The 27666-nt window shown below is 42.2% G+C and overlaps 1 protein-coding gene across 1 annotated transcript; it reads left to right on the forward strand.

Moving 5' to 3' along the window:
- Positions 1-146: 146 nt before the first annotated feature.
- On the forward strand, positions 147-22797 carry LOC112843478 (uncharacterized). Its single transcript, XM_025902182.1, has 7 exons — positions 147-344; positions 492-3450; positions 10978-11521; positions 21642-21818; positions 21962-22099; positions 22184-22326; positions 22718-22797. The coding sequence occupies exons 2-7, from the start codon at positions 1455-1457 to the stop codon at positions 22795-22797; spliced, it is 3078 nt and encodes a 1025-aa protein (XP_025757967.1). The 5' UTR covers positions 147-344; positions 492-1454.
- The last annotated feature ends 4869 nt before the right edge of the window (positions 22798-27666 follow it).

Consider the following 27666-nt stretch of genomic DNA (forward strand, 5'->3'; position numbering starts at 1 on the left):
TGTGTTATCTGGCTTCATGGACAGATAGAGTTGGGTATCATCAGCATAGCGGTGAAAATGTATACTATGTCTTCCAATGATACTGCCTACACTGTAAAATGTAATATTGTGTGTAACGGCGGATATGTAAAGCTGGCTCATATACACGTAATATAATGTTTTGTGCTTTTATTGTGGTAACTTCCTGTGTAACCGGAAGTGAATGTTGCTAACGGTAACTAGCTTGATGTACAAAAAAGACGGAAGAAAACGGTAAACTATTGTTAACGGAGAAAAGGGAGAGAAAAACATGGTTAAATTGTACAAAAACGAATGGTTTTAGCTACAGTCGACAGGGGAACAAGGTTTGTAATGTACATGATTTAATGTGAGCAATCTGAAACGCATAATATGTATTGTATAGTTTAATAGAAAATGGTTAGACCAGCGTAATGAGCGGTTAAAATGGTGTTACATGAATAACATGGCAATTGTTTTATTTGTTTGTCTAGCTCTTACGTTGGTACGTTGTTTGATACACGGCAAGGAATAATAAAGGTCATTCAACAACCATCAGTTCTGGCCTTGTCAGTTCGACTGGATGCTACAGTAAGAGCTTGACCGCTGCCATTTTGCTACACCACAAGGGCTCAAGGTTTAACGGCAATTCCCACAACGTCCAGCAGATGGCAGAAGCAGGTCAGAGAATAAAACGGTGAAAGACATAAGGAAAATAAAGTTGAAATGGAGGATTCAGAAGAAGACATTAATGAACAGTTTGAAAACAAAGAACAAATATTAAATGAGCTGCAAGATAAAGCTCAAAGTGACTCCACGGTTCCAAGGCGTTCAGAAAGAGCCAAGGTGCCAACGGAAAAAATGCTAACTTATCAGAGGGAAGAGATAAGTAAAAAAGAAAAAAGACTATTAACTCTTTATGAACAATGGAAAATACGAGTGCCAGAAACAAGAGAAAGATTAAAGTTGGACATTTCAGAGAAAGAAATGGCAGATCTTGCAGATGATGTAGAGCAAAGAAAAGATGAACTGCCAGTGCTTTAAGTGGGCCGGTACGCGCCGGTACTCAGTACCGCCACTTCTAAATATAGCTCTTGAGAGTACCGCCACCTCTCCATGCGCCCAGAACGTGCTTTTAGCGTACCGGTACTCTCATTTACACATCTGTTATAATCGTTTGGCTGCGCTGCCGCTTTTCAGAGCGCCCTTCACAAGCACGCTTCCTAATTCGTCCCACCGAGAGCAGAGACAAATTTCCCACCTGTGGAACTAATAAAGGCCATCTTATCTTATCTTATCTTAGACTACATTACCCATACACCAATGTGTTTTACAAGTGAAAAGCACATGCGTCGCTTTTGCCGTTGTCATGTCAACAACTCAACGTGGTCCGGAGAGGGTGTGTAAAACGCGCAAACAGCTGCTCGGTTAAAATACAAAAACAATGAACACTTAATATGCTCTCCTGGCTTCAGACTCTGAGTAGTAAAAGAACAAGGTCAGAATCAGAGGACTCGCTGGCTGACACCCCACCAAGCCAGAATGATATCGCTGCAGGTCAGACGCAAGCTAATGAAAGCTGCACTAGTGCCGCAGCCGCGGACGACGGCACTTTTGGCGACGACGAGGACGAGAATGACACCATTTCTACCGATGACAACAGCCGCGTTAGCGAGCATGAGTGGCCAGAATGTTGGTCCCAAGCACAAGTCCGGTATTTCTCCACAAATTACAAGTGGCTGATCAGCAGAAATCAAAAGTTGGGTTGTAGTGTGTGTAGTCAAGTTTGTGCTCGCGTGGACATGCAGCAAGGGCAGAGAGTGTCGCAGGAGTGGAGTGGGTGCTTAATCTCGTCTTTTGGAAGGGACAAGGCTGCACAACAAAACTCACTACGAAAGAAAATAAAAGAGCACAGAGACTCAATTTATCACAAGAAAGCAGTTGAAATAAAAGAGAAGGCAACACAAAATACAATGCAAAAACACATTGAAGATATGAGAAAGGCTGACTACGCTTCAACTTGCAATGTGTTTAGAACAGCTTATAAGATTGGCAAGCATGGGCGTCCCTTTACAGACATGCCAATAGATGTCCAGTTGCAAGTCTTAAATGGTGTCAAGATGGGCAGAGTTTTGCACTCTAATAACTCATGTGCAAATATACTGGATCACATTGCAGCTGAAATGAAAAAGAAGGTAGTCAATGACATAGTGATGAATGAAAGAAAATTGTGTGTGCTCATTGATGAATCCACTACAATAAGTGGAAAGTCTGTGCTTGTCGTGTGCCTGCGGTCAGCTATTTCCAGTGAAAATCCAGACACAATATTTTTTGAACTGATTGAGCTGCAGGGGACCACAGCAAAGGACATCACTGAAGCACTGTTAGGATGTCTTCATAATAATGGCTTTGACCCTCACTACCTACAGGAACATTTGTTGGCATTTGCTTGTGATGGAGCCTCAGTGATGCTTGGGAGGAAAGCAGGAGTTGCTGCGCAGCTTTGTTCCAAATTCCCTTACCTGTTTGTCTGGCATTGTTCCAATCACAGACTGGAACTGGCAGTTTGTGATGTTTTGAAGGAGGTAGGAGGAATCAACCACTTTAAAATATTCTTAGATCAGCTTTACTCCCTCTACCATGCATCACCAAAAAACCAAAGGGAGTTAATCGAGAGTGCTCACAATGTTGGACAACATCTCCTTGTGATAGGCCGTGTTTTATCAGTGCGTTGGGTTGCTTCAAGTGAGAGAACAGTGAAAGCAGTATGGGAGAACTACCAAGCTCTGCAGGTACACTTTACAAGTGCTGCTGCTGATACCAGCAGGGACTCAAGAGAGAGAGCAAAATACAAAGGACTCAATGATGTTCTCACTACTGTTTCTTTTGTGGTCAATCTTGGCATCATGTATGACGCTCTCACAGAACTCAGTGACCTCTCAAGAATGCTCCAGAGACGGGACATGACTTTGGATCAAGCCGACAGGCAGCTGGACCGACAAATCCGGGTGTTTGAGTCAATGGTATCCACACCTGGTCCCTACACACAAACTGCCATTGAAGCTGAAAAGGAGAAAATCTTCAGAAATGTATGCCTGCATGAAAATCAGAGGGTTATAAAAATCAACCATGGCCAATTTTTCCGTAGCCTGGCTGAAAATGTTAAGTGCAGGATGACTCCAACAACTTCCTCGCATGTCAGTAAAACCTCATCTGAAAAGACAGATAGTCACCTCCTCTCAGACATCAAGGTCCTCCAGTCTGACTCCTGGCCTGCATCTCTAGATATTCAATATGGGGATGCAGCGGTCAGACGTTTATGTCAGAGATTCAGAGTTGGGGAGAGGCAAAGTGTCCTAGGATTTAGGGAGTATAAAGACCTTAAAGCTTCCAAGACACCAGCAGCCCTGAAGCCGCTTCTTACAGCTGTCCACACCATTGCAGTATCAACAAGTGAATGCGAGCGAGCTTTCAGCTCAATGAATGATACTTTGACAGATAAAAGAAACTCTCTCGACATCAAAAGGCTTTCAAATCTGATTTTCCTGAAATGCAACGGACCACCCTTGGATCAGTTTAACGCACAAACATATGTGCAGACATGGCTGGCACTAGGGAGGAGAAGTGCAGCATCCACAAACTGCGAAGCCCAAAGTGAAAGGAAAGTGGAGCCCAAAACGTGCTGGAGCCTTTTCTAGGTAAAATGATTTGTACAGTATTTCTCATTTTTCATTTGGTGTACTGTGATTGTATTTTGCTGAATCTGCTTTTGTATATTTTTCAGGGGTAAAGAAATGAACCATCTTCAAGACTCAAGATTATGTTCTACTGTTCTATGGTTATTATGTTTGGGTTGCTTCAAGTGAGAGAACAGTGAAAGTAGTATGGGAGAACTACCAAGCTCTGCAGGTACACTTTACAAGTGCTGCTGCTGATACCAGCAGGGACTCAAGAGAGAGAGCAAAATACAAATTATTTTATAATTTATTTTATGTACATTTTGTTAAAAAAAAATTTCAATACCTTTTTGCACATTTTATTTATGTTCAGTAGCTCTTTCTAGTAGCTCTTTCTAAGGGTATTTTTTCAATAACCTTGTGCACATTTTATTTATGTTCAGTAGCTCTTTCTAGCTCAAGCAAATCCACAAACTAATAAAATGATTTATTATTTTGTATAAGGTTGTCTGTTGACTGTTGTATATAAAACCCATTCAATATAGTTGTTGTTACCTCAGGGGAGGCGGAAAAAAAATAGAGTACCGGCACCTCTTTTGGGCCACTTAAAGCACTGTGAACTGCTAAAGTTGTACACTGAAATGAGAAGTCACATTGCACCTTCATCAGACATACGAAGAAAAACCGATGCATGTGAAGCAGTTACTCATGACATCGTGAAAGTCATCCTGGAAAGAATAAGTGGTGTAGATGGAGATTTTGATGCAGAATATGAAAGAAAACGTCTACGGAGACTATTAGAACATGATTATGCCCAATCCATCTATGGTTCAACTGCAGCATCGAAACGTAGCCAACTGTCTTCAGCCTCACATCTTGCTTCAAAACGAGCAGATGCAGCAGCAGAACTAGCAGCAAAGGAAGCAGAGTACAAGATTGTACAAGAGAAACAAAGACAGAAGAAAAGGATAAAGGCTCTAGAAGAGGAGCATAAGAAACAAATGGCAGTTCAAACATCAGAGCTGGAACACCTGAAAGCCAAAAGGGAGGTGGAAGCCGCTCGCGCCAGGTTGGACGTCTACAACAGAGAGTTATCACAACTTGATGATGCATATTCAGTAAAGATGGAAAAGGTGAACCCAGAGCACACACCCAAACACACTGTACCATCATACACCATACCGGCGCCAACAGCCCCTCCTAGTGTCAGCCAGCTTGCACAGGCGGTACAAGACAGCATAAGAATAAATAGACTCCCCACGCCAGAACCAACAATGTTTAGTGGTGAGCCAATAAAATTTATTGAATGGAAATCCACTTTCATGTCACTTATTGAACAAACTGGCATGTCAGCAGCAGATAAACTGTACTATCTAAAAAGGTATGTAACTGGCTCAGCTCGCAAGTGCCTTGAAGGGACTTTCTTCAGAAATGATGAAGAAGCATATAACGACGCTTGGGCAAAGTTAAACCAAAGGTACGGCCAGCCATTCGTGCTACAAAGGGCATTTAGAGAGAAGTTATCTAGTTGGCCTAAAATACAGTCGAGAGATGCTGATGGGCTAAGGAACTTTGCTGATTTTGTGAATGCATGCATGCTTGCCAAGTGTCACGTGAAAGGACTGCAAATTATCAATGACTATGAAGAAAATCAGAAACTGTTGCATAAACTGCCAGACTGGATAAACACAAGATGGAATAGGCATGTAACAAAGATACTCATGGACGGTAGTGAATTCCCCAGCTTCAGTGAATTTGCCTCCTTTCTCTCACTTGAAGCAGAAGTAGCATGCAACCCAGTCACTTCCATACATGCACTTCGCTCCACGGAAACAAATGATGACAAAAGAAGCACAAGAGAAGTCAAAAGAAACAAGGCAAGTGTATTCAACATTAACACAACTGAACGAGATACAAAGACTAAAATATACAACAGTTCTTCATGCACACTGTGCCAAGAGTCGCATCCACTTATAAAGTGCCCAAACTTTCTGCAAATGACCCTGGAAATGAAAAAGAAACATGTAAAGGATAATAAACATTGTTATGGTTGTTTAAAGCAAAGTCATAGTGCTAAGGACTGCAAACAGCGCCTCACTTGTGAAACCTGCTCTAAGAGACACCCGACCTGTCTTCACAATGAGAACTACAGCATTAGTCTGCAAAGAGAAAGGCAAGATCAAGTGAGTATAGACAATGCAACACAAGGGAACTCACCTGAAAGTGCAACAGCCATGGCGTTAAATGTCGCTAGAGCAGAACACACAGTCAGTACCTCCATGATAGTCCCAGTATGGGACTCAACGGCTGCTAATCCACAAAGGGAAAAACTAGTCTATGTGCTACTAGACACACAGAGTGACACTGTTTTTATAGATCAGGATGTAACACAGAAACTGCAAGCAAATGTGTGCCCTGTAAAACTCAGACTAACCACAATGATGGGTAAAAACGCAGTAGTAAGCAGCGGAAAGGTGTGTGATCTTCTAGTGAGAGGTTACAATTCAGCAACAGTGCTAAGGCTCCCAACTGCTTACACAAAGGACTACATACCTGCAAATAGAGAACACATACCAACATGTGACACAGCAAAACTGTGGAGTCATTTGTCGTCCATTGTAGATGAGATCCCACCGCTCCTCAGTTGTGAGGTGAGTCTCCTGATTGGTTATACTTGTCCCCAAGCTCTGGTGCCCAGACAAGTACTCTTAGGTAAAGACAATGAGCCATATGCCATCCAGACTGATTTAGGATAGAGCATAGTTGGCAAGTCAGTACCATGCAATGCATTAGAGACAACAAGGAGTCTCTGTCACAGAATAACTGTTAAAGAAATGCCTCCATGTACTCCCGCAGATGCAATACGTGCACTGGAAATGGACTTTAAAGAAAACGAAATAAACGAAAACATGGTGTCTCAAGACGACCTTAGGTTTCTTGAGAAACTTGAACAAGGCATAACACAAACAGAAAGAGGACATTATGAAATGCCATTGCCATTTAAAGAAAGGCCACAAATGCCAGATAACAGACAACTTGCCGAGAGCAGACTCAATCAGCTCAAACGTAAACTAATGCACGATGAAAAATACAAAAGGGACTATGTCACGTATATGAATGACATTATACAAAGGGGTGATGCCGAAGAGACTGATGATAATGGACCTGAAGGTGAGACATGGTACATACCGCACCACGGCATCTATCACCCAAAGAAACCAGAACGGCTAACGGTAACTAGCTTGATGTACAAAAAAGACAGAAGAAAACGGTAAACTATTGCTAACGGAGAAAAGGGAGAGAAAAACATGGTTAAATTGTACAAAAACGAATGGTTTTAGCTACAGTCGACAGGGGAACAAGGTTTGTAATGTACATGATTTAATGTGAGCAATCTGAAACGCATAATATGTATTGTATAGTTTAATAGAAAACGGTTAGACCAGCGTAATGAGCGGTTAAAATGGTGTTACATGAATAACATGGCAATTGTTTTATTTGTTTGTCTAGCTCTTATGTTGGTACGTTGTCTGATACACGGCAAGGAATAATAAAGGTCATTCAACAACCATCAGTTCTGGCCTTGTCAGTTCGACTGGATGCTACATTGTGTTTAATTAAAAATAGTAAATAGGCTGAACTCAATTTTTATCAATTTGTTATTAGAACTCGATTTAAATAAGTTACCAGTACTTTTTCTGCAAAAACACTGATAAACTCAATTTATTTGAGTTGTCTTAGAAAAACTAAGTAAGCTGGAAGTTTTGCTTCTCAGTGCGGAAGGATGAAAGATGTGTTTTGAAAATGCCACGTCACTACCATCCTCCTCCCTCGGACGGATCAGTCCGCATGTTCATGATGCCAGCATTTTTTATGGAAAATGTTGAGCAAACCTGGAGAAACTTCAGCTCAAGATATTATTGTTGTCATTGCTGTGGATCTTTATCTGATACACTGACTTGGTGAGTAAATGTTTACTCTTATTCAAACTGATTTTGTGGCTTCTCTTAGTTTAGCACCAGGTTTATAATCTTGCTAGCTAGTTAGTGTTAGCCTAGCGTTGCTGCTGCCGCTGGGCTCATGTTACTTAAAAATTAACACCACAGCCTTAAAAACCTTATATAAAAATCCGTCCATCCGCTTCCGCTTATCCTTTCCAGGGTCGCTGGAGCCTATCCCAGCTGTCATAGGGCGAGAGGTGGGGTACACCCTGGACAGGTCACCAGTCTGTCGCAGGGCTAACACACAGGGACAGACAACCATTCACACCTAGTGGCAATTTGGATTATCCAATTAACCTATCCCCACAAGCTGCATGTCTTTGGACTGTGGGAGGAAGCCGGAGTACCCGGAGAGAACCCATGCAAACACGGGGAGAACATGCAAACTCCACACAGAAAGACCCCGGCCTGACGGTGGAATTGAACTCAGGACCTTCTTGCTGTGCGGCAACAGTGCTAACCACCGTACCACCGTGCTGCCCTATATAAAAATATGTCTTTGAAATTTTCTGTTGATTGTTTGAAAGAAAAAGTGAGATAAGAGCCCAGACAAAATTCTTCGGGAGGTTCAGCCGTTATGGGTGGGGTGGGGTGTGGGGGGTATTTTCAATCCATAGCCATAACTAACTAACTATATATATCATGTTTAACCTGAGTAGCAAAAGACTGCAGGGGGGTTGAAAACAATACCCCAGGAGTTAGCTGTGCTCACGGCCTTGACCTCCCGGTCAGCTATCGCGCTGGTGGATAACAGAGCTCTCCGAAAATGTGGAAGCACTTTTGCAAATATGTGATATTTTGATAAATTAAGTAGATATTTGAGCATTACACACCTACATTCTCGCCTGAAAATATCTTAAAAGGTTATTTTGTGACCCAGAAAGGATCACATTTGTCAGCCGCGGTTGTCGGAGCCTGTGCGTATGGCGGAGGACCGCGGCTAAAAAACTTATTACTTTTATTACTTTTTTTATTTATTACTTATTACTTTTTCTGGGTCACAAAATAAACTTTTAAGATATTTTCAGGCGAGAATGTAGCTGTGTAAAGTTCAAATATCTGCTCGATTTATCAAGACATCACATATTTGCAAAAATGCTCCAAAGTTTTTGGAGACGTCTATTATTTTTTTCATGCTTTGTGGCAGCTTTTGAACATCTGTGGCATCTATTAATGTCAAATCTAGCCTTTATTTAACAACATAAGCAAACTCTATGTTACAATGATTGCACAGCCATTAAGGATCAAATCAGTTTCTGAAAAATGTTCTGTTTTTTCTCCCTCTGCTTGCTTCTTACTGTCTTTGAGGCTCGGGACCAGCACTCCTGCAGAAAGACATCAACTCAGTGGTAAGTATTTTGGTTTTCCAATATATTAGCAACTGTCAGTTACATTTATATTAATCAGGCTGAACTTTAATCATACTTTAGATCAGCCTGTTTTACTTATTGTTTTATTTGTGCTTTGGTTTGGGGAAGTTGTTTCTTTACTGATCTTTTCCTGCCTTCTGTTATTAGACTTGAGATATGACTGCACTATGCTGTTGCTGGTGACTCCAGTTAATTCTACAAGACATGCTGTGTAAGTAAACAAACAACAACAGTTTGGTCTGCATTTCTTGAAAGATCACATCCCCCAAACTTAGTTTAGAGGGTCTACACTGTATATAGTGAAGTCTGCAAGTTTTCTAAAAGAAAAATTTGTTTTGTGCCCAAATCATTTTGCACATCATTAGAATCAAAGTTATTGGTCATGTTTGCATAGCCCTTTTTAAAATGATGCTTTCATGACATTATTGTATGTTGGGTGGTGGTCAGGGCTATCCAGACTGACAAGTGGGTCATTGAATGTCACCTCTCCGGTGGGGAGGGAGCCTGAGATTGTCTAAATTGGAGTCTGTTCTATACCAAATGCAGAAAAAAATGTTTTAAGAAAGCAATTAAGTTCATGTTCCAAAAAATATGATTGCTTGCTTGCAGGACACCAGGAGAGATGAGTCCTCCGTCACAGATGGTGTGGTCAGTGAAGATGGTCGCCTGCAGGTTCAAGCTCATTGCATCTCCAACCCACATCCACTGCCACTGTACTTAAGGGAAGTTAAAGACTTTCTTCTGCACTTATATTTGGATCACCTCGATCCATGACAGTCATTCAGGCAGTAATGCCTGGACTGGAAACAAGCATCCTTAAAATATTACAACATTCCAGCTGCTGTGTTGGAATGAAAAACAAATGTGTTGTTTAAATTAGAGACTGCACTTGTGACAGAACAATAAATATTTTATTTTGATTATATAAGTAATGTAAGTACAACACAAACTTGTGGTAGGCCTAAACTTATTTTCAGAATAATTACATCTGAGACTTTGTTTCATTGTAAGATTATAACAGTGATGGCGATATAATTGTTTGTTGTTCAGCAGAACAGTGTCCAGTATGTTGGCTGTTATACTTTGTTGTGTTTGAAAATAAAAGTTGGGCTGATTTTAACATCGTTACAAAAAGCGTTGTTAATTATTTTTAGTCATATTCATGGTACCACAAATTGTTTTTTCATTTAGTTGAACTTGAAATGTTTGTCAGTAGGTAAACAATTACTATTGTACAGTCAGAAATATCAAATTATTTTTAATACTGCAGACTTGCAATGTATAAGTTGTCTTAACAGTCATCTTAAATAAGCTTTACTTAGTTTTTTTGAGGCAACGAATTTCCTTAGCTTTTTTGAGTTCTGGGAACTAACAAGGCTGTACAGTGTACTCAAAATGAGTAAGTTGCCCTAACTTGGTCATCTTAAGTAAATTTGATCCAATTTTTTTGAGTTCTGGGAACAAATGAGCTTGTACAGAGTGCTCAAAATAAATAAGTTGTCCTAATTTAGTCATTTTTAGCTAAGCTTTACTCAATTTTTTTGAGGCAACAAGTTTCCTTAGTTTTTTAGTTTTTTTGAGTATAATGTAAACAGAACTGGTCCTAGCACTGAACCCTGTGGAACACCATAATTAACCTCAGTGTGTGAAGAGGACTCTCCATTTACATAAACAAATTGGAGTCTATTAGATAGATATGATACAAACCACTGCAGCGCAGTACCTGTAATACCTACAGCATGCTCTAATCACTCTAATAGGATATTATGGTCCACTGTCAGAGGCTATAAGAAGATCATTTGTAACCTTCACTAAAGCTGTTTCTGTGCTGTGATGAGCTCTGAAACCTGACTGAAACTCTTCAAATAAGCCATTCCTCTGCAGATGATCTGTTAGCTGTTTGACAACTAACTTCTTTGAGCGTCCGAACAGACAACGGCATCACGGAATATTTTAACATCGATACTGGTGTGCGACAAGGCTGCGTCCTATCGCCATTCCTATTTAACATCGCCATAGACCATGTCATGCGCCGAGCAATTGGACCGAACACGATGGGGGTCGCCGGACGTGATCCCCTGCAGCAGTTCACAGATTTGGACTTTGCGGACGATATAGCCTTACTTGCACCAACACTCCGGGCTCTTCAGAAAACAACCTCATCTTTGGAAAGCGAAGCAGCACCGATAGGACTCAGGATCAGCGGTGAGAAGTCGAAGATTATGCGAGTTGGTTACGCTACACCATCAAACACAGCGGTTACTGTGAATCAGCAGCAGCAGCTAGAAGAGGTGGACAGGTTCATGTACCTGGGTTGCACTTTTAGCAGTGACGGGGACGTGGAGCATGACATTAAGTGCAGAATTGGGAAAGCATGGGCAGCCTTTAAACGACTACGACCTATATGGATGACCACCGCACTGCCTTTATCAACCAAGTTGCGGCTCCTGAAGACCATCGTTATACCGACGGCACTGTATGCAGCGGAGACTTGGAAATCAACTGCAAAGATCAACCGCCATCTTGACGTCTTCCAACAACGTTGTCTTTGACGGCTGCTCAAGATCACATATCGGGATCGCATTACCAATGAGGAAATATATCGCCGTGCGGGAGTAGAGCCGCTCCATGTCCAAGTCACCAAGCGTCGGTTCAGATTTGCTGGTCACATCCTTCGGCTACCGGACGCGAGGCCTGCCCGTGTCGCAGTTCTGTGGAACCCGAAGAATGGAAAGAGACGGCGAGGAAGACCCAAAATAACAGGGGGGAGGACTTTCCTTGAAGATTTACGTTCAGTCGAACTGTCATGGGATGAAGCAACAACTGCCACGATAGACCGAGTTCGATGGCATTCTCTTGTCGCCCGATGCGCCGATCGGCGGGGGAGGATCTAAGTCTAAGTAAGTCTTCTTTGAGCAGTTTTGTAGGAATGGGATCTAAAACACACGTTGATGGTTTGGAGGAAGTAATTACTGAAGTTAACTCAGAAAGATCATTAGGAGAAAAAGAGTCTAAATGAATATCAATGGTACTGAAAGTAGCTGTAGATAATGTTACATCTGTGGGATGATTATTGGTAATTTTTTCTCTAATGATTAAAATTTTATTTGTGAAGAAGTTGAAGTCATTACTAGTTAACGTTAAAGGGATGGTTGGCTCAACAGTGCTCTGACTTTTTGTCAGCCTGGCTACAGTGCTGAAGAGAAACCTAGGGTTGTTCTTATTTTCTTCAATCAGTGATGAATAGTAAGATGTTCTGGCTTTGCGGAGGGCTTTCTTATAAAGCAACAAACTATTTCTCCAGGCTAAATGATGATCTTCTAAATTTGTGACACGCCATTTCCTCTCCAGCTTCTGAGTCATCTGCTTTAGGCTACGTGTTTGAGAATTATACCACGGAGTCAGGTACTTCTGATTTGAGACCTTCGTTTTCACAGGAGCTACAGTATCCAGAGTCGTACGTAGTGAGGAGGTAAAATTATTAACAAGATGATCGACCTCTGTTGGGGTAGCATTCAGGTAGCTGCTCTGCTCTGTGTTGGAACAGGGCATTGAAGATGATAACAGTGGGTGGATTACATTTACTGTGGCATCTACTGTGATAAAGTCTACTCCCCACTGCTGTGTAATCAATTATTGTAAATGTAAATGTTATCAGGAAATGATCAGACAGCAGAGGGTTTTCAGGAAACACTGTTAAATGTCCAGTTTCTATGCCATATGTTAAAACAAGATCTAGAGTGTGATTAAAGTGGTGGGTGGGTTCTTTTACATTTTGAGGGAAGCCAATTGAGTCTAATAACAGATTAAATGCCATGTTGAGGCTGTCATTTTTTGCATCTACATGAATGTTAAAATCACCCACAATAATTATTTTATCTGAGCTGAGCACTAAATCAGATAAAAAGTCTGAGAAATCAGACAGAAACTCTGTGTAAGGCCCAGGTGGACGATAGATGATAACAAGTAAGACTGGTTTCTGAGTTTTACAGCTGGGGTGGACGAGGCTAAGCATCAGGCTTTCAAATGAATTAAAAGTCTGTCTTGGTCTTTTGTTGATTAATAGGCTGGTGTGAAAAATTGCTGCAACACCGCCCCCTCAATAGGAGCTGACTATTTATTAGTGCTGTAGATCCACGGTTATGGATACCCCGAGTGAGAGTCAACATTGAGCATTTTGGCAAAAAGCTTCAAGGAGGAGCAGGAATTTACCAAGTACAAGCATAAGATGTTGTCCCAGGTTTTTCTCCTTCTTATTTTGAACTCCTTCCTGTCTCCCAGTCTTTCCATTGGTGGACACTTTAGCAACTTTAGTTTATAACCTAGCTAAGCCTGGTGACTGATTATGGACTGTAATAACTAACAGATTATTATATAACTGACAGGTTGATAGTCAGTCAGTGGGGTTAGCATTCATTTGTAGAAGCATCAGACACATGAATTAGAACAACAACAGTGCCAATGTTAAATATGTGGATATGTAAAGAAGAACTGCTCAGCAAGAGAGGTGTGATGTTACTCTGGGGCATTTCGTCAGTGGTTATCCTCAGTTATCCATTGTTAGCCACAGACAACTGACAATAGAAATGACACTGGAAGCAAAGTTGGGGTGGATATGGGTTGGTAAAGTTGTGTTCATTACAACATTCTTTGTTTATGGCATTCTATAATCTTCTATAATGTGTCACATCATGAAAGGGTTATTTATCATTTGCTATAAATATACTTCCATAGGTTTTACTAGAATGGCTGACTTAACACACACACTAGCCATCCATCCTCTTCTGCTTATAGGAAATATGTAGTCTGGAATAATCCTTATGTGTTAATCTGAAGCTCCATATTATTATTCACTCCCTTTTGAATAACTAAAAGAAAACAATATTATGAGTTGACCCTGTATTAAAATAATTGCCCCTGACAGCTTGCCTTTCTTCTGTGTTGCCTAAACTAGTTTTGATTCCCTGATGTAGGCTTACTGTCTGCAGTTCAAGTTATCTGTTACTTCAGTGACACTGATTTATTTTCCTATAATTTGGTGAGAGAGGTATATCCATTCATGCATGGCTTTTCATCAAATCTACCTTTATTTATTCAATCTTGCATTTATTATTTACTCATCCTTTTCCGCTTATCCTTGTGCAGCCTGACATATATTAGCCCCAAGTTATGACAGATGTCTACCAAGAAGCTTTCCAATATGGATCTCTCCCAGAAAGTTTTAAGGAAGCTATAACATAGTTAATACCAAAGAAGGACAAAGATTGAACAAACCCAGCTAATAATAGACACAAGCCTAAAAAATGTTGACTGTAAAATACTGTCAATAATATTAGCACCCAGGTTAGAGAGGGTGCTAGCGCAAATTATAAGATATTAAATATTAATAAGAATCATAAGTAGCTTTTGTTAAGAATAGGCTTCAGCTGATAACATGAGGAGACTTCTGCATCTCATTTGGGCAAATAGAAACAAGTCCTCCCCTATTTTGGCTAAATCTTCAGATGCCCAGAAAGCTTCTGACAGGGTTGACTGGGACTTCATGTTCAAGGCATTATCCAAATTTGGTTTTGGTGACGGCTTCTGTAGATGGGTAAGACTTCTATATCCAAGCTGGATCTGGATCTGAGCGATCCAGGGTTCCTGAGCAGTTATGGATCTGTATTTTATTATATGTGTTTTTGATGTTGCTGTCCCTCGTGCTCCCTGCTTGCAGGTATGTGTGTGTGGGTGTGTGTGTGTCTGGGAGCACCTGTTTACAGGTGCCTTCAGGCCTGGTAGGTGTGGCCTTGCCAGGTGGTTGGCCACACCTGAAGACCATCACACAGCTGATCAAGCCCCGTCGGAGGAGCTACTTAAGAGTGTAGTGGAGCTCTCTCTGACGCTGGGTCATTGCGTGGTTTCACGTTAGTCTCTTGACCAGTTACTAAGTTTAGTCTGCTGCATTGTGGTGTGTCTGATGGCTCCCTCTCTGTTATTTCCCCAGGAGAAGTGTGGAGACGAGAAGACAGCGAGCACGGGGTGCTCAGACACTGAGGAGTGGAGACAGGAACACTAGCACTGGGAAGAGGACATGTCACGGGAGTTGGGAACGCACTGAGGATTTATTGTTATGTTTTCCATTCACTGTAAATAAACGCACTGCTAAGCTAAGAGTCGAGCATTTGGGTCCTCCTTCCTCACATCCCCACGGTTGGCTGGCGTTAACCGTGACAGATGTTCCTTTAAGTTGATGATATATTAGTACTAAGCCAAGATGCCATTAATTCTGTGTCAGCATTATTAGTTGAACTGGCTAAACACTGGACTGAAGAAAATTCAGATCTGGACTAGATTTTGATTGAAAGAGAAATTGCCTCTCCTTTCACACCGATAGAGGTATTAGCACAAGCTAAAAACAAGAAAACCCCATTTTACCACACTCCAAGACTACGTGGTAGAAAGCATGCACAAAAATATATCTCATAAATGTCAAAAGTATTCATGTTTATGGTTCAACATGAACACCAGTATTGGTACACACTGTTTTTGGGCTCAATGGTGACAGAACACTACACCATTTATTCAAAGGAGGTGATTTTATTTTGTTATGACCTGACTAGGGACCAGGTCATAGCATGGCAGCCACAGGAAACAATCTCATGTCATTACATGGTGTTTATTTACAGAAATATGAGGAAAAACAACCAAATAGGGTAAACTGAGGCCAAAATAATAAATTAACCCTTACCCACACCCCTTCCTCACCCACAACAGAGAACCTCAGCCTGCACTTGTCATAGGCTTGACTGGTCAGGCACGGGGAAAGAAAGTGAACCTCTCTCATCAGCGGTTTTCCAGGCTCTATATATAGGGTGGCGTCCTCAGGCTCACCAATCACAGCTGGGCACCTGCACAGTTGAATTACCATACAACCAAAGTTAACACAGTTTCCATAACATAATGCACTTTTTTGGAAAGCAAATCATATGCCAGTGGTCAGAACAAATTCATTTGTTTGGGTCATTTTTGGAATTTTTTGCAAATTATTGTATTGCTTGTTTTTTTGTTTTTGTTTTTTTTTAAAAAGCACCCAGATATATCAAGGCACTAACCCCATACTGCATTTTTCCATCATGTACCATAAAGTATCCCTGTGGTATGAAACGTGCCCCTGGAACACCAACAGTCTTAGGATGACCTGGAAAAACGACCTTGCCTGTACATTTGATGATGATTCATGGGAGAATATTATTTCCAAAAATGGAACATTTGTCAGGGAAGCCAGAAGCAAATTTATTCAATGTAAAATATTCAGTTTGACCCATTTTATATAATCTAGAAGGAGTGTAGTACTTCCCATTAAGGAAATAATTTGAATTATAAAATATGTATACATATATATAAATTCCCCATCTTGCTCCTGCAGGCAGTCTTTATCCTTCAAGCTCAATTCCTCTACCAGAGGCCTGGGAGCTTGAGGGTCCTGCACAGTATCTTAGCTGTTGCTAGACCTGTGCTCTTCTGAACAGAGATCTCAGATGTTGCTCTTGAGATCTGCTGCAGCCACTTGCCTAGTTTGGGGGTCACTGCACCAAGTGCTCCAGTTACCACAGGGACCACTGTTACCTTCACCCTCCACATCTTCTCGAGATTTTCTCTAACCCCTTGGTATTTCTTTAGCTTTGCGTGTTCCTTCTTCGTGATGTTGGTGTCATTCCGTATAGCTACATCTATCACTACAGCTGTCTACTGCTTCTCCACCACTAATATGTCCATCACCAGTTTGTCTGTCTGTATCCAGAAGTTCCACAGGATCTTAGCTCGGTCATTCTGAACCACCCTTAGGGGGGCATCTCACATTTTGATCTCGGGACTTCCATTCGACAAAAAACAAGAATTCAGATCAGTTCCATTTTATTTATACAGCGCCAAATCACAACAACAGTTGCGTCAAGGTGCTTTATATTTTAAGGTAGATACCCTACAATAATACATACAAAGTGTGCTATTGCATTGGCACACTTAATAATAAATCCAAGGAATAATATTCCTACTGAATAGGCATACTTGAAGGGGACATGAAACACTAAATGTATAATGGCTAATTTACACTAGTGACCCCTGCTCTCAAAAACTGACATAGATGTAACTCTGTTTTTGAAGCTGGATTCACGAAACCAGTGCTTAAAGTCAGTTTTCAAAACATGTTTAACACCATCTTCTGTCAGTACAGAACGTTATGTCACCGGGTTGGTTGGTTGCCTTCAGTAGACTTACATTACTGTATCATGGTTAACTAGTAACAGAACCAATAACTCAGGGGAAGATAAGGAGACAAAAATAAAAAAATCAGTTTAAGGTGGTTGTTTTTGTGCTGTCTCTGCTTGCAACAATGAGTTTTATGTTAAAACCAAGGAAATACATTTCCACTTCAATAACAAATCTAATAAGAAGTGTGCAATTGCATAGGCACACTTAACTAAAAAAAAAAAATCTGAGTGTGCGTGTGCTACTACTGGGTCAGTCTTCAGAAGAAAACAGAATTTAACAGGTTGTATGAAGACAATCAGAAGCAAACAACTGATGAGTTTTAGTCTGAGAGAGAAAGGGTGACATCAGCACACAGATGTGAAGACAGGTTGCTATGGCAGCTAAAGTCAGTGAAAGGAGGGGGAGGTGTGGACAACCCTCCTGTCCGTGTCAGGGCGAGGTACAGAAAGAACCAGAGAAGATTTTGCTTGTACTTTTGTCTTGATGGTTCCCAAGACAAAACTGCAAGTCTTATGAGAAAAATTCTTTAACAGATGGAAACATCCAAACTGCAAAGATCTAAATTTTCTTGTTTGTGGTGTTCATTATGTGCATGTGGTCACTACAGAAAGACAGCCTGCACCACGGATTATAAGCCAAAATTTGGGAGTCCTTTTCTTATTGTTCCCTATGAGTGAGGTAGATGGAGGGGACATGCTTTGGTGGTATTTATGAGAGATATACATTATATTTCTAGAGCAAAATGTTTGGGCATGAAATAAAGAGAAATATAATTTTTGTCTTTCAGATTATTCTCCAGGCTCAAAATTTACAGTGGGTGATGTCATCGTACAGTGGTGGAAAAATTCCATGAATGAGTAACGGACTGAGATAGAATGAGGATGAAGTTACACATCTGTGAGAACCAGTTGCTATGGCAACTAAAATGGAAGGAACAACAGCTGATTCCATGTAAAAAGAAATAGCAGATGCTAAGTGGGAGTGTCAGAATCTAATGGCAGCATGTGTAGAGAAGGTCTGGCTGCACTTACCCCTGTAATCTTCCAGTGTAACACCTTGTAATTTATGTACTTTTAAAGATTAAAGTCTGAAGACAGTTTAACATATATTATATCTTTAATATAAAAGCACTTTAATATCTGTTTCATTCTGAGTTATTTTGAAAGTACATATTAAACAGGAATGAGCATCCTTTACAGTCCAGATGAGTAGCTTTAAATTTTGGGAGCTTTAATTTTGAAAGCCCAGAACACTTCCTATAACACCTGTGAGTTATTAAACCCTTAACTGACAGGTGTATAGTGAGACAACTCAAACAAAAGAATAAAGGTAAGATTGATTTCAATGTTTTTTTTAATTTGGAAGACAAAAATACTCAAACATTCAAACACATCACATTTATTCATATGATTATTGTCTATACAATTTACAATAATGAATTACACTTAAATATCTGTTTACATAATACCAAATGGAATCACTGGGGAAGCCATGATAAATTAAATATAGAAAAGCTGTTCCTGTTTAACTACTGCCAAAAGCCACAGAGTTATTAGATAATCGGGCCAGAGAGAACCCGTTAGAATTAATAAATTATAAGCACCCACTGAGTTTACAATACTGACTTACAGCCTAAATAGGATGTAAGTCAGTACTATGTATAAGCAAAACAAAATGTATATATGAAATAAGAAATACGCCCATCAAATAATGTACTCTGAACCAGAGAATAAGTGAAACATATTCATGAAAAACATACAGTAATCAATATGGATAAGATAAGATAAGATAAGATAAGATAAGATGACCTTTATTAGTCCCACAGGTGGGAAACTTGTTTTGTTACAGCAAAAGTGCAAAGTTATGTAGCAGAAATTAGAAAACAGTGGAATCCAATAAAATACAATAAAATAAAATAAAATACTATATACAATAGAATAAAATAGAAATACAAATACTATATACAACTGAGTAGGAAAATACAAAAACACAACTTCGTCAGAAGAAGAATTGCACAAGAATTGCACATATAGCAGTCTTATTGCACATGTGTGGGTTTGTGTGTTTGATCAGCTGCAAAAGTCTTTATTGTGGAGTCTGACAGCAGTGGGGAGGAAAGACCAGCGAAATCTCTCCGTCCCACACCGTGGGTGCCGCAGTCTCCCACTGAAGGAGCTGCTCAGTGCTATACCCTGTGCAAAATTATTAAAAATGCCAGCTGGTGACATCTGTTCTGCACCTATTTTAGTTTAATGAAGCACACTTTAAATGGGGTTGTGATAAATGTAATAAATGTTCAGTTCACCTGATTGGAGACAGGCTGTGATATGTAAAGGTTATCAATCAGTGTCTGCTTTTCAGTAGTTGCAACAATAATAAGTGTAAATCCTCTTTGCTGAAACAGTTCATATATGCTTTTTTCCCCCTCTGCTCATAAGGTCCTTATTGTCTCTGCAAACAATGATTGGTTGGTGAGTCATCGTGAGTTCATAAGGCTTTGCATTTGTAGTAAAAACCTTGTGTCAGTCAGTCATATTTTGCAAATCCTTTCGGGCCTCAGCTGTAAGACAGCTCGTATAGTACACTGCAACTCCACCAGTATTTGTCTTTGCCATATCTGTATAGTTTGTGTAGAAGACAAGTCTGCTGCATGTGACCATGTTGCATTCTTCCAGCTGGAACTGGGGGGAAACAGTGGAAGTGGGTTTCTGTTATGCATAAAACATCAGCAAGTCTGAGTTCATGATGCCATTTCATGCACTCAGTGTTAGATGGGAGCCCTTGTGGTTTGTGGTGAATAAACATGTCAATGTCTGGATTCTTGTGTCAACTGATTTTACAAACTTCAACAGTGGTCTTGTGTTCTCAAATAATCAGTGTCTAATACTTTTGAGTGCATCTCTGATTGCAGGATCGACATAGATTTTCTTCATTTTTTGTCCTTTAAGTGAGGTTGTGCAGCTGAGGGTGACATAGCCCATTATCAATATAAAAAAAGCTCTTTTGAATCCAGAGCTATCTCATCAATTATCAGAATCTCAGCATTTGAAAGTGCAGCTCTCACTTTGTCAAGTGTATTCCCTAATCCCTCATATGGTAGTTCTACAGGTCTTGGCAGTTTCAGAATAGAGTGCAATGTTTTTCCAAAGATGTTAAAAGCTGTAGTGCTAGTAAAGGTAGTCAGCAACACTGTAGTCTGGGACATCTCCTTGATCATGGAATCTGGGGCTTACAATCTTTTGACAAAGTGCAATGGTCTTTTACCTGAAAGTAATTATTTCCTAGATATCATCAAGAAGCTAGACATTAAATTCACTTACCAAGCCAAATTGGTGGTATTAAAGGCTGCTGTAATCTTTTAAAGCAAACAAAACAACAACGAAAAAAAAAAACCTCCAGTAGGAACTGTCCAATCACGCAATCACGTTCATGTTCTTATGGCAGGGAGATAGCCAGGTGATTTTCACTGGCTGCTAATGACTCTGTGTATGTCAAAGGTTAGGCTCAGACTTTTTAAACAGGCCACATCTTTATGGGATATTTCAAAATTCTTTCACAGTGAGTGCCAACAACTCTACAAAATATTTAATTTTAATGTTTGTAAAGTTTATTATATGGACATGGTGACAGTGTGAAGACAGCCTGCGCCAGTGATTTTCAGCGAAAATTTGGGAGCTGTTCTCCATGAGTGAGGTCAATACAGGAGGCTGTGCTTTGGTGACATATATGCACTGTAAAAAATTATTGTGTGGAAAAACAGAACATGTCCTGGTAATTTTCTCCCAGGACATTTTTTGTGTTTTTACAGATGTTCAGATTTGTCCATAAATGACAAAACGGAAAATTCTGTAGCTTTACTGTAAACGCCATACTATGTATGGACATTTCTTTTAACTATATAAATGAAAATTCAGTTTATTCATAATATATATCTGTTCCATTAATGCACATTTCCGTCAATAGAAAAATTTAAAATTCTCTTTAAATTATAGTTTATAGGTACTTCCCCTGTAACTCATTAAATATACTTCTTTATATCCTTAGCTGTACATTTCTAAACAATTAGTCAGGCCCCGAGAGATTCCCGCTGTGCAGCCCTGTATTGAGCCCTGTGTTCTCCTCTGCCCTTTGTCACGTCGTACCCTCACTATGCTGTGTGTTTCTTCCCTCCGAGTTTCAAGTCAGTGCCTAGTTTTCAGATCCTGGTTTATTTTCTAGTGTTGTGGAGCCCTCATCAGTACTCTGCTATACTCACCTGTTGGAGATCCAGGCTAATCTATAGGCAATAGACAAGGCCGGCTTTGCTGCTTGTGCTTAGTGTTTTTCTCTTGTGCCCTTTGCAGTCTCTTGTATCACCACTCACATTACCTGCAGTTTCAGACGCTGGTCGCTACCTCTTGGCTTTCACACGCCGCCTTCCCTTTCACACACCAAGATCTGGGGGCTGACCAGGATGCCGGTGACAAATACAGAGCGGATCTGGAAGCCAGCAATGGTGACAAAGAACCTCGGTTGACAAGGCACACAGCAGGCTTAGGTTTCTGTAGCTGAGGCTGCACAAGACATATAACATACTTAGGTTGCTGTAGCTCAGGCAATAAGGGCACACAGCAGGCTCTTCTGACAGCTGCAGCTGATGTTGGCCATTCTCTCGCTGGAACAGGTGTAGGCACCTGCCGGACACCAGCCACCCACACCTGAGGAACTGGGTCTTAGCTGGCCTCACCCTGGGGACCAGTGCAGGGACCCACCAAGCACCAGCTGCCTCCTCCCGAGGAACAGGTCCAGGTGCAGATGTGAAGTAGGCCCTGACTACCCTCTGGTGAAGGAACAGGTGAAGCCTGAACACCAGCTGTCCCCACCTGAAGAAATGGTACAGGTGCAGGGAGAAGCTGGGTCCCATCCATCCTGGGATCATGAACAGGGACCAGCTGAGTCCTAGCCTCCCTGCTTTGAGGGACTGGTACAGGAGCAGGGAATTGCTGGACCTTAGTCACCTTCACCTGGGGAACTGGAATGAGTGGAGAGGTAGGCTCAGAAATTATCACAGGTGCAAAAACAAAAACAGTCTCAAGAGCACAACAGTCTTTAGGAGGGGCCCAGAGATCCTTGCAGGGAAACACTGGCAGCCTCTGAAATAATGGACTCAGCAACACATATTGCTGTCTTTCAATATTCAAGATTCAAGATCCTTTTATTTGTCATGTACATAGTTATACAAGTATAACGCGCAGTGAAATGTGAGCTGATACACTCCTCGACTGTGCAAAATAGAGAGAGAAAAACATTATATACAGTAAGTAAGTAGATATATACAATAGATATTCATTAGAAGATGAGGAGGCTAGAGAATGAGCAGGGAGAGGAGAAGCTGGAGAGTGGCAGGGAACAGTTTGAATTCGCGAACTCTAATTGATAGAGGATCAGGCAGGGGACGTGCTGCAGAGGAGGCGGTCCGTCAACTTCGAGCACCTCCAAGAACCAGTTTGGTCCCATTGAAAGATGACCTATGTTCCGGGGCCTGCTGGGATTCCCACTTCCTAGAACCCACGGATCGTTGATCTCATCTGTACTATGCTGGGTCCATGTTATGGTCACATCGTTCTGTCATGTAGTGTCAGGCAGAGGTAGGACCCAAACACAGGAATCAAAACAAAAGGGATACCTGAAAGAGGCAACTTTATAGCTGTGACTATTTAAATGCAAGAGTACTAACAAACAAAAAGCTCAGGAACTAGAAACTGGAAATAAACAACTAGGTTACAACTAGGAATTAACAAGGGAAACAAGGGAAACATGACACACATGGAACACACAGCAAACACTCTCCAATCAGTGCAACAGGGGGAAAAAAAAATATTCTAACAAAAAATGCAATGTGAATGCTGGAAGATTTGAAATGAAATGCCAAAAAAATATTTGAAACATCCAAAACTGAGCTTACTAAACCAGCTTGATTGCATTAGATTCCAAAGATATCAGCCACATAATTGTAAAAAGTGTAAAGCGCACCAAAAACTGAATAATGTGCTGAATAAATCCAAAAAAGTACCTAAAATGAATTTCATTTGCTGAAATTTTCCTTTCCAAAAGTAAAGAAAAAAGCTAGACTTGGAGCTGAAGGTCAGTGAAATGTAGATGTGCAAAAGGGTTAGGTTTGTGTATGGGGTTTCCTATGCCCCCTGAATGCACCATCGGTGTGCATGTCCGCAGCTTTAGTTCAGAGACAAACGGCAGCCAAACAACGGACAGTGTGTGCGTTCATAAGACCAAACCACGCACACACACACAATACAAAGAATGAGAACTTTATTCCTGGACTCTGCCTGTTTGTTCTTCTCACATCTGAACATTTGCAAGTGTTCTGACCCGACACTCTGAAGTAATTGCTGCCAGCTCAGATTTCTTTAACCCTTCTAAACATTTGGTCCTTCGAGCCAGATGAGAGCAACTGCTTCAGCCTTATATGTTCAGAATGGAAGACCGATACCCATACCGAGAGTCTGACCGCCCACACAGACATAGCAAGCTGCCATCATACCTCCAGAACTATGAAGTGGACGACCTCGCTAAGAACCGACTCTCACATGATGATCAGGGCAAACATTGTACTCATCCTGAAATTCTGCAATATATTCATCATATGAAAGAGGAACACAACCAACTCCGACTAGATGTGCAACGCCTGACAGAACTGATCTCTAGCTCACCTGTACTAGCTCCACAGCATGCCACATCACGGTCTGGACTTTGTGAGGATGTGACATCAACCACACCTGCCCCCACTAGTAAGCTGGTGCCAATCAAAGGTCAGAAGAGCCCACATCAGCATGAAAGTGCTCCACAGGTGCCATTTGGGGATGAGTCTCAACATCCAAAGGACAGCCAGCAGGGCCTGATCGAGGAGCTCACTCACAGTCTAAATGAAGCAGATCTTGACAGGGAGTGCAGCGCACAGTCACCATCACCTTCAGTTGACTCATGCCCTGAATCTCAAAATTTTCTTCCACCAATGACACCAGGTGAGAGGCCCCCTCCACTTCAAGTGTCAGCAGCAATGGGATGGTCACCGCATTATGCAGGCCAAAGAAGGGTTGATGAGGTGTATGCTCGTCACCACAGGAACTACAGTCAGCCTGCCACTTCTCCTAGATTGCCAAGGCTAGAGGCCTGCTATGAAGATGATCCATACTACAGACAAGATGACAGGTATCCTACCCCTGGTCACCCAAGCTGCCCTGACAGTCACTATCGTTCTCCTTATGGATATGGGTATCAGGATTCGAGTCATCCGTACAGGCGCTGTGGTAACTACCCAGATGACCGCCGACAGTGTCCACCCGATCGTCTGCAACCAGGTGGGTGCCCTCAGACACCACTCTCTCTCAGCAGAGCCCAACCAATAGAGACTTATCGTGGACCTCAACCAACGATCCCCGACTTTGTGCACGAGGACCCACGTGAGTTTGCAAGATTAAAGTTAGCTCTAGATAACATACTTTCACTTGATGCTCCTGAACACTTCAAGTTCCAGATCTTGACAGATCACCTTAAGTGTGAAGATGCACTACTTGTAGCTGACTCATACAGTAAGTCCATTCCCATTTGCTGACACCATGAGAGCACTTACAGAAATGTATGGGCAACCTCAACATCTGGCCTTAAAAAGGATTACCAAACTGATGGATGGACCCAACATTAGGAGTGGTGACATCAGAGCCTTCAAGTCTTTTGCACTCCAAGTCCGTGCGCTAGTGGGTATGTTACACCAGTTGGGAGAACAGGGTCGGACAGAGTTGAGGTGTGGCTCACATGTATCTCGCCTCTTAGCTAAGCTACCTTATGACCTAAGAGCAAATTTCCAGAGATTTGTCAATCCCTTCAACACTCCTATACCAACACTGCTTGATCTGGCTGAATGGCTCGAGTATGAGGTGCGTGTCCAGGTAATTGGAGACCAATACTGTGACCACTCCGACAGGGAGAGGCAAGTTTCACGAAGAGAGAGACGTCCTGAGCATAAGTTTCAGAAGGCTACCACCATTCTCCATGGTAGTGAGCCCAGGAGAAAGATGGAAAGTGACATGTCAGCGACACAAGAAAGGCCCAAGAAGTACTGCCCATTCTGTAATACAGTGCAGCATTACCTGAATCAGTGCAGTAACTTCAAACTCTTGTCGAAGGAGCAGAAGACAGAGTGGATCAAGGTGAATAAGAGGTGCTGGCGATGCGCCCGTGATCATCAAGCAGCTAAGTGTAACCTCAAAGCCAAGTGTAAACCATGTGGGCGGCGACATCTTGAAGTTCTTCATGATGTCAATACCAGCCCAGATGCTACAGCCTCTGATTCAACCAGTGCACCAGAGGAAAGCACATGCTTAGTAAGTTCCACCTCTGAGACACTGTACGTAGACCGGCAAACCAATAGCAGTCAGGTGCTACTCAAGCTAAGTCGTGTCATCATTAGGAGCAGTACCAAGATGGTTGAAACCTATGCTATACTGGATGATGGTTCAGAGCGTACCATACTTCTGCATGAAGCAGCTGATCGCTTGGGGCTGCATGGGGAAGCTGAGGACCTAGCACTCCGCACTGTCCGTCAAGATAGCTGTACCATCCATGGTGCCGCTGTGTCATTCTCCATTTCTCCTGCCTCACAGCCTAACAAGTCCTTCCAGATCCACCGAGCCTTCACAGCAAAGGAACTTGGCCTAGCACACCATAGTTACCCAATAAGAGCATTACAGGAGCGGTACCGTCACCTTAAGCACCTGCCACTGCCAGACATAAAGGAAGTACAGCCCCTTCTGCTTATTGGGTCGGATAATCCACATCTTCTCACTCCTGTGGAGCCAGTACGTCTAGACCCTCCAGGTGGACCAGCAGCTGTGCACACCCGACTTGGATGGACTTTACAGGGTCCATCGAGATTCCTACGTCAGCGGCTAACCCCACAGCAGTGTCTCTTCACCTCTGGGGCCTCACCAGAAGCTGAGCTCTTCAGCCATGTTGAGAGACTCTGAAAGATGGATATCTTGCCATACCGGAGTGAGCGGCTTATTACCAGGTCCCGACAAGACGCTGAGGCCATTCAGAGACTTGAAGAACAGACAATTCGAGTAACAATTGATGGAGTAAACCGCTACGCCACCCCACTACTGTGGAAGAAGAATCTTCCCCCACTTTGTGCTACACCAGAGGCAGTTTTGGCCCAGCTTCGTGGTATAGAGAAACGATTTGCCAGAGAACCACAGAAGGCAGCTGCCTACTCTCAGGAAATCCAAAAACTGCTGCAGGCTGGCTTCGTCACAGCTGTTGCACCGGAAGAGGCCGCAGTGAGTAACTGTTCGTGGTTTATCCCCCATCACATGGTGCACCACAACGGGAAGGACAGGATAGTGTTCAACTGTTCCTTCACCTACAAGGGTCAGAGCCTGAACGACTGCCTTCTTCCAGGGCCTACACTGGGAGCTAGCCTGTTGGGAGTCCTTCTCAGGTTCAGGGAACACCCAGTCGCCTTCAGCAGTGACATAAAGGGGATGTTCCATCAGGTCCGTCTGCTAGATGAGGACAAACGCTTTCTCTGTTTCCTGTGGCGAGACATGGAGGTAGACGAAAAACCCACCATCTACCGATGGCAGGTGCTTCCCTTTGGGACTACATGCAGTCCGTGTCGCGCTACCTTTGAACTTCAACACCATGTCCAGAAACACACTGAGCCAGGGGAGGATGCTCGTCTGTCCATAGAACGTAATTTCTATGTTGACAACTGTTTGCAGAGCCTCCCATCAGAAGGCCAAGCCAAGAAGTTGGTGGATCGCCTGCAGTCTCTCCTCTTGGAGGGTGGATTTGAACTACGACAATGGGCTAGCAATGTCCACACAGTCATCAGCCACCTACCAGTTGAGTCCCAGTCAGAGGGTAGCGTTCTCTGGCTCTCCCAGGAGTCAGCCGATCCTCAAGAGCGCACTCTAGGGCTCATATGGCACTGTAAGACTGATGCACTCCGGTACAAGCATCAGCAGAGCGTCAGTTCAGAGCCAACAATGCGCAACATTTATCGGCTGCTCGCCCAGCAGTATGATCCTCTCGGGTTTCTTATTCCATATACAACCAGGGCAAAGGTCATCGTGCAACACCTCTGGGACAAGAAAAGAGGATGGGATGATCCTCACTTACCTGAGAATCTGCTCCATGCCTGGCGTTTGTGGGAAAGTGAACTTGGCCAGCTCTCACAGATAACGCTGCCAAGATGCTAGCCACTGACTCACACTCGGATTGTAGTAACAGCCAGCGAAGCCTTCATGTGTTCTGTGATGCCTCTGAGTGTGCCTATGGGTCTGTGGCATATCTACACACCGACCAAGA

The sequence above is a fragment of the Oreochromis niloticus genome, linkage group LG22 (genome assembly GCF_001858045.2).
Source record: "Oreochromis niloticus isolate F11D_XX linkage group LG22, O_niloticus_UMD_NMBU, whole genome shotgun sequence".
Lineage (NCBI taxonomy): Eukaryota > Metazoa > Chordata > Actinopteri > Cichliformes > Cichlidae > Oreochromis > Oreochromis niloticus.

Excerpts from the sequence above, each read along its gene's own strand:
- LOC112843478 (XM_025902182.1), top strand. The coding sequence starts at position 1,455 with ATGCTCTCCTGGCTTCAGACTCTGAGTAGTAAAAGAACAAGGTCAGAA. Across the intron at positions 11,522-21,641 it reads ATCGTTATACCGACGGCACT|TCTCTTGTATCACCACTCAC; the intron begins GTATGCAGCGGA and ends TGCCCTTTGCAG. Across the intron at positions 22,327-22,717 it reads GAACTGGAATGAGTGGAGAG|AGGATCAGGCAGGGGACGTG; the intron begins GTAGGCTCAGAA and ends TCTAATTGATAG.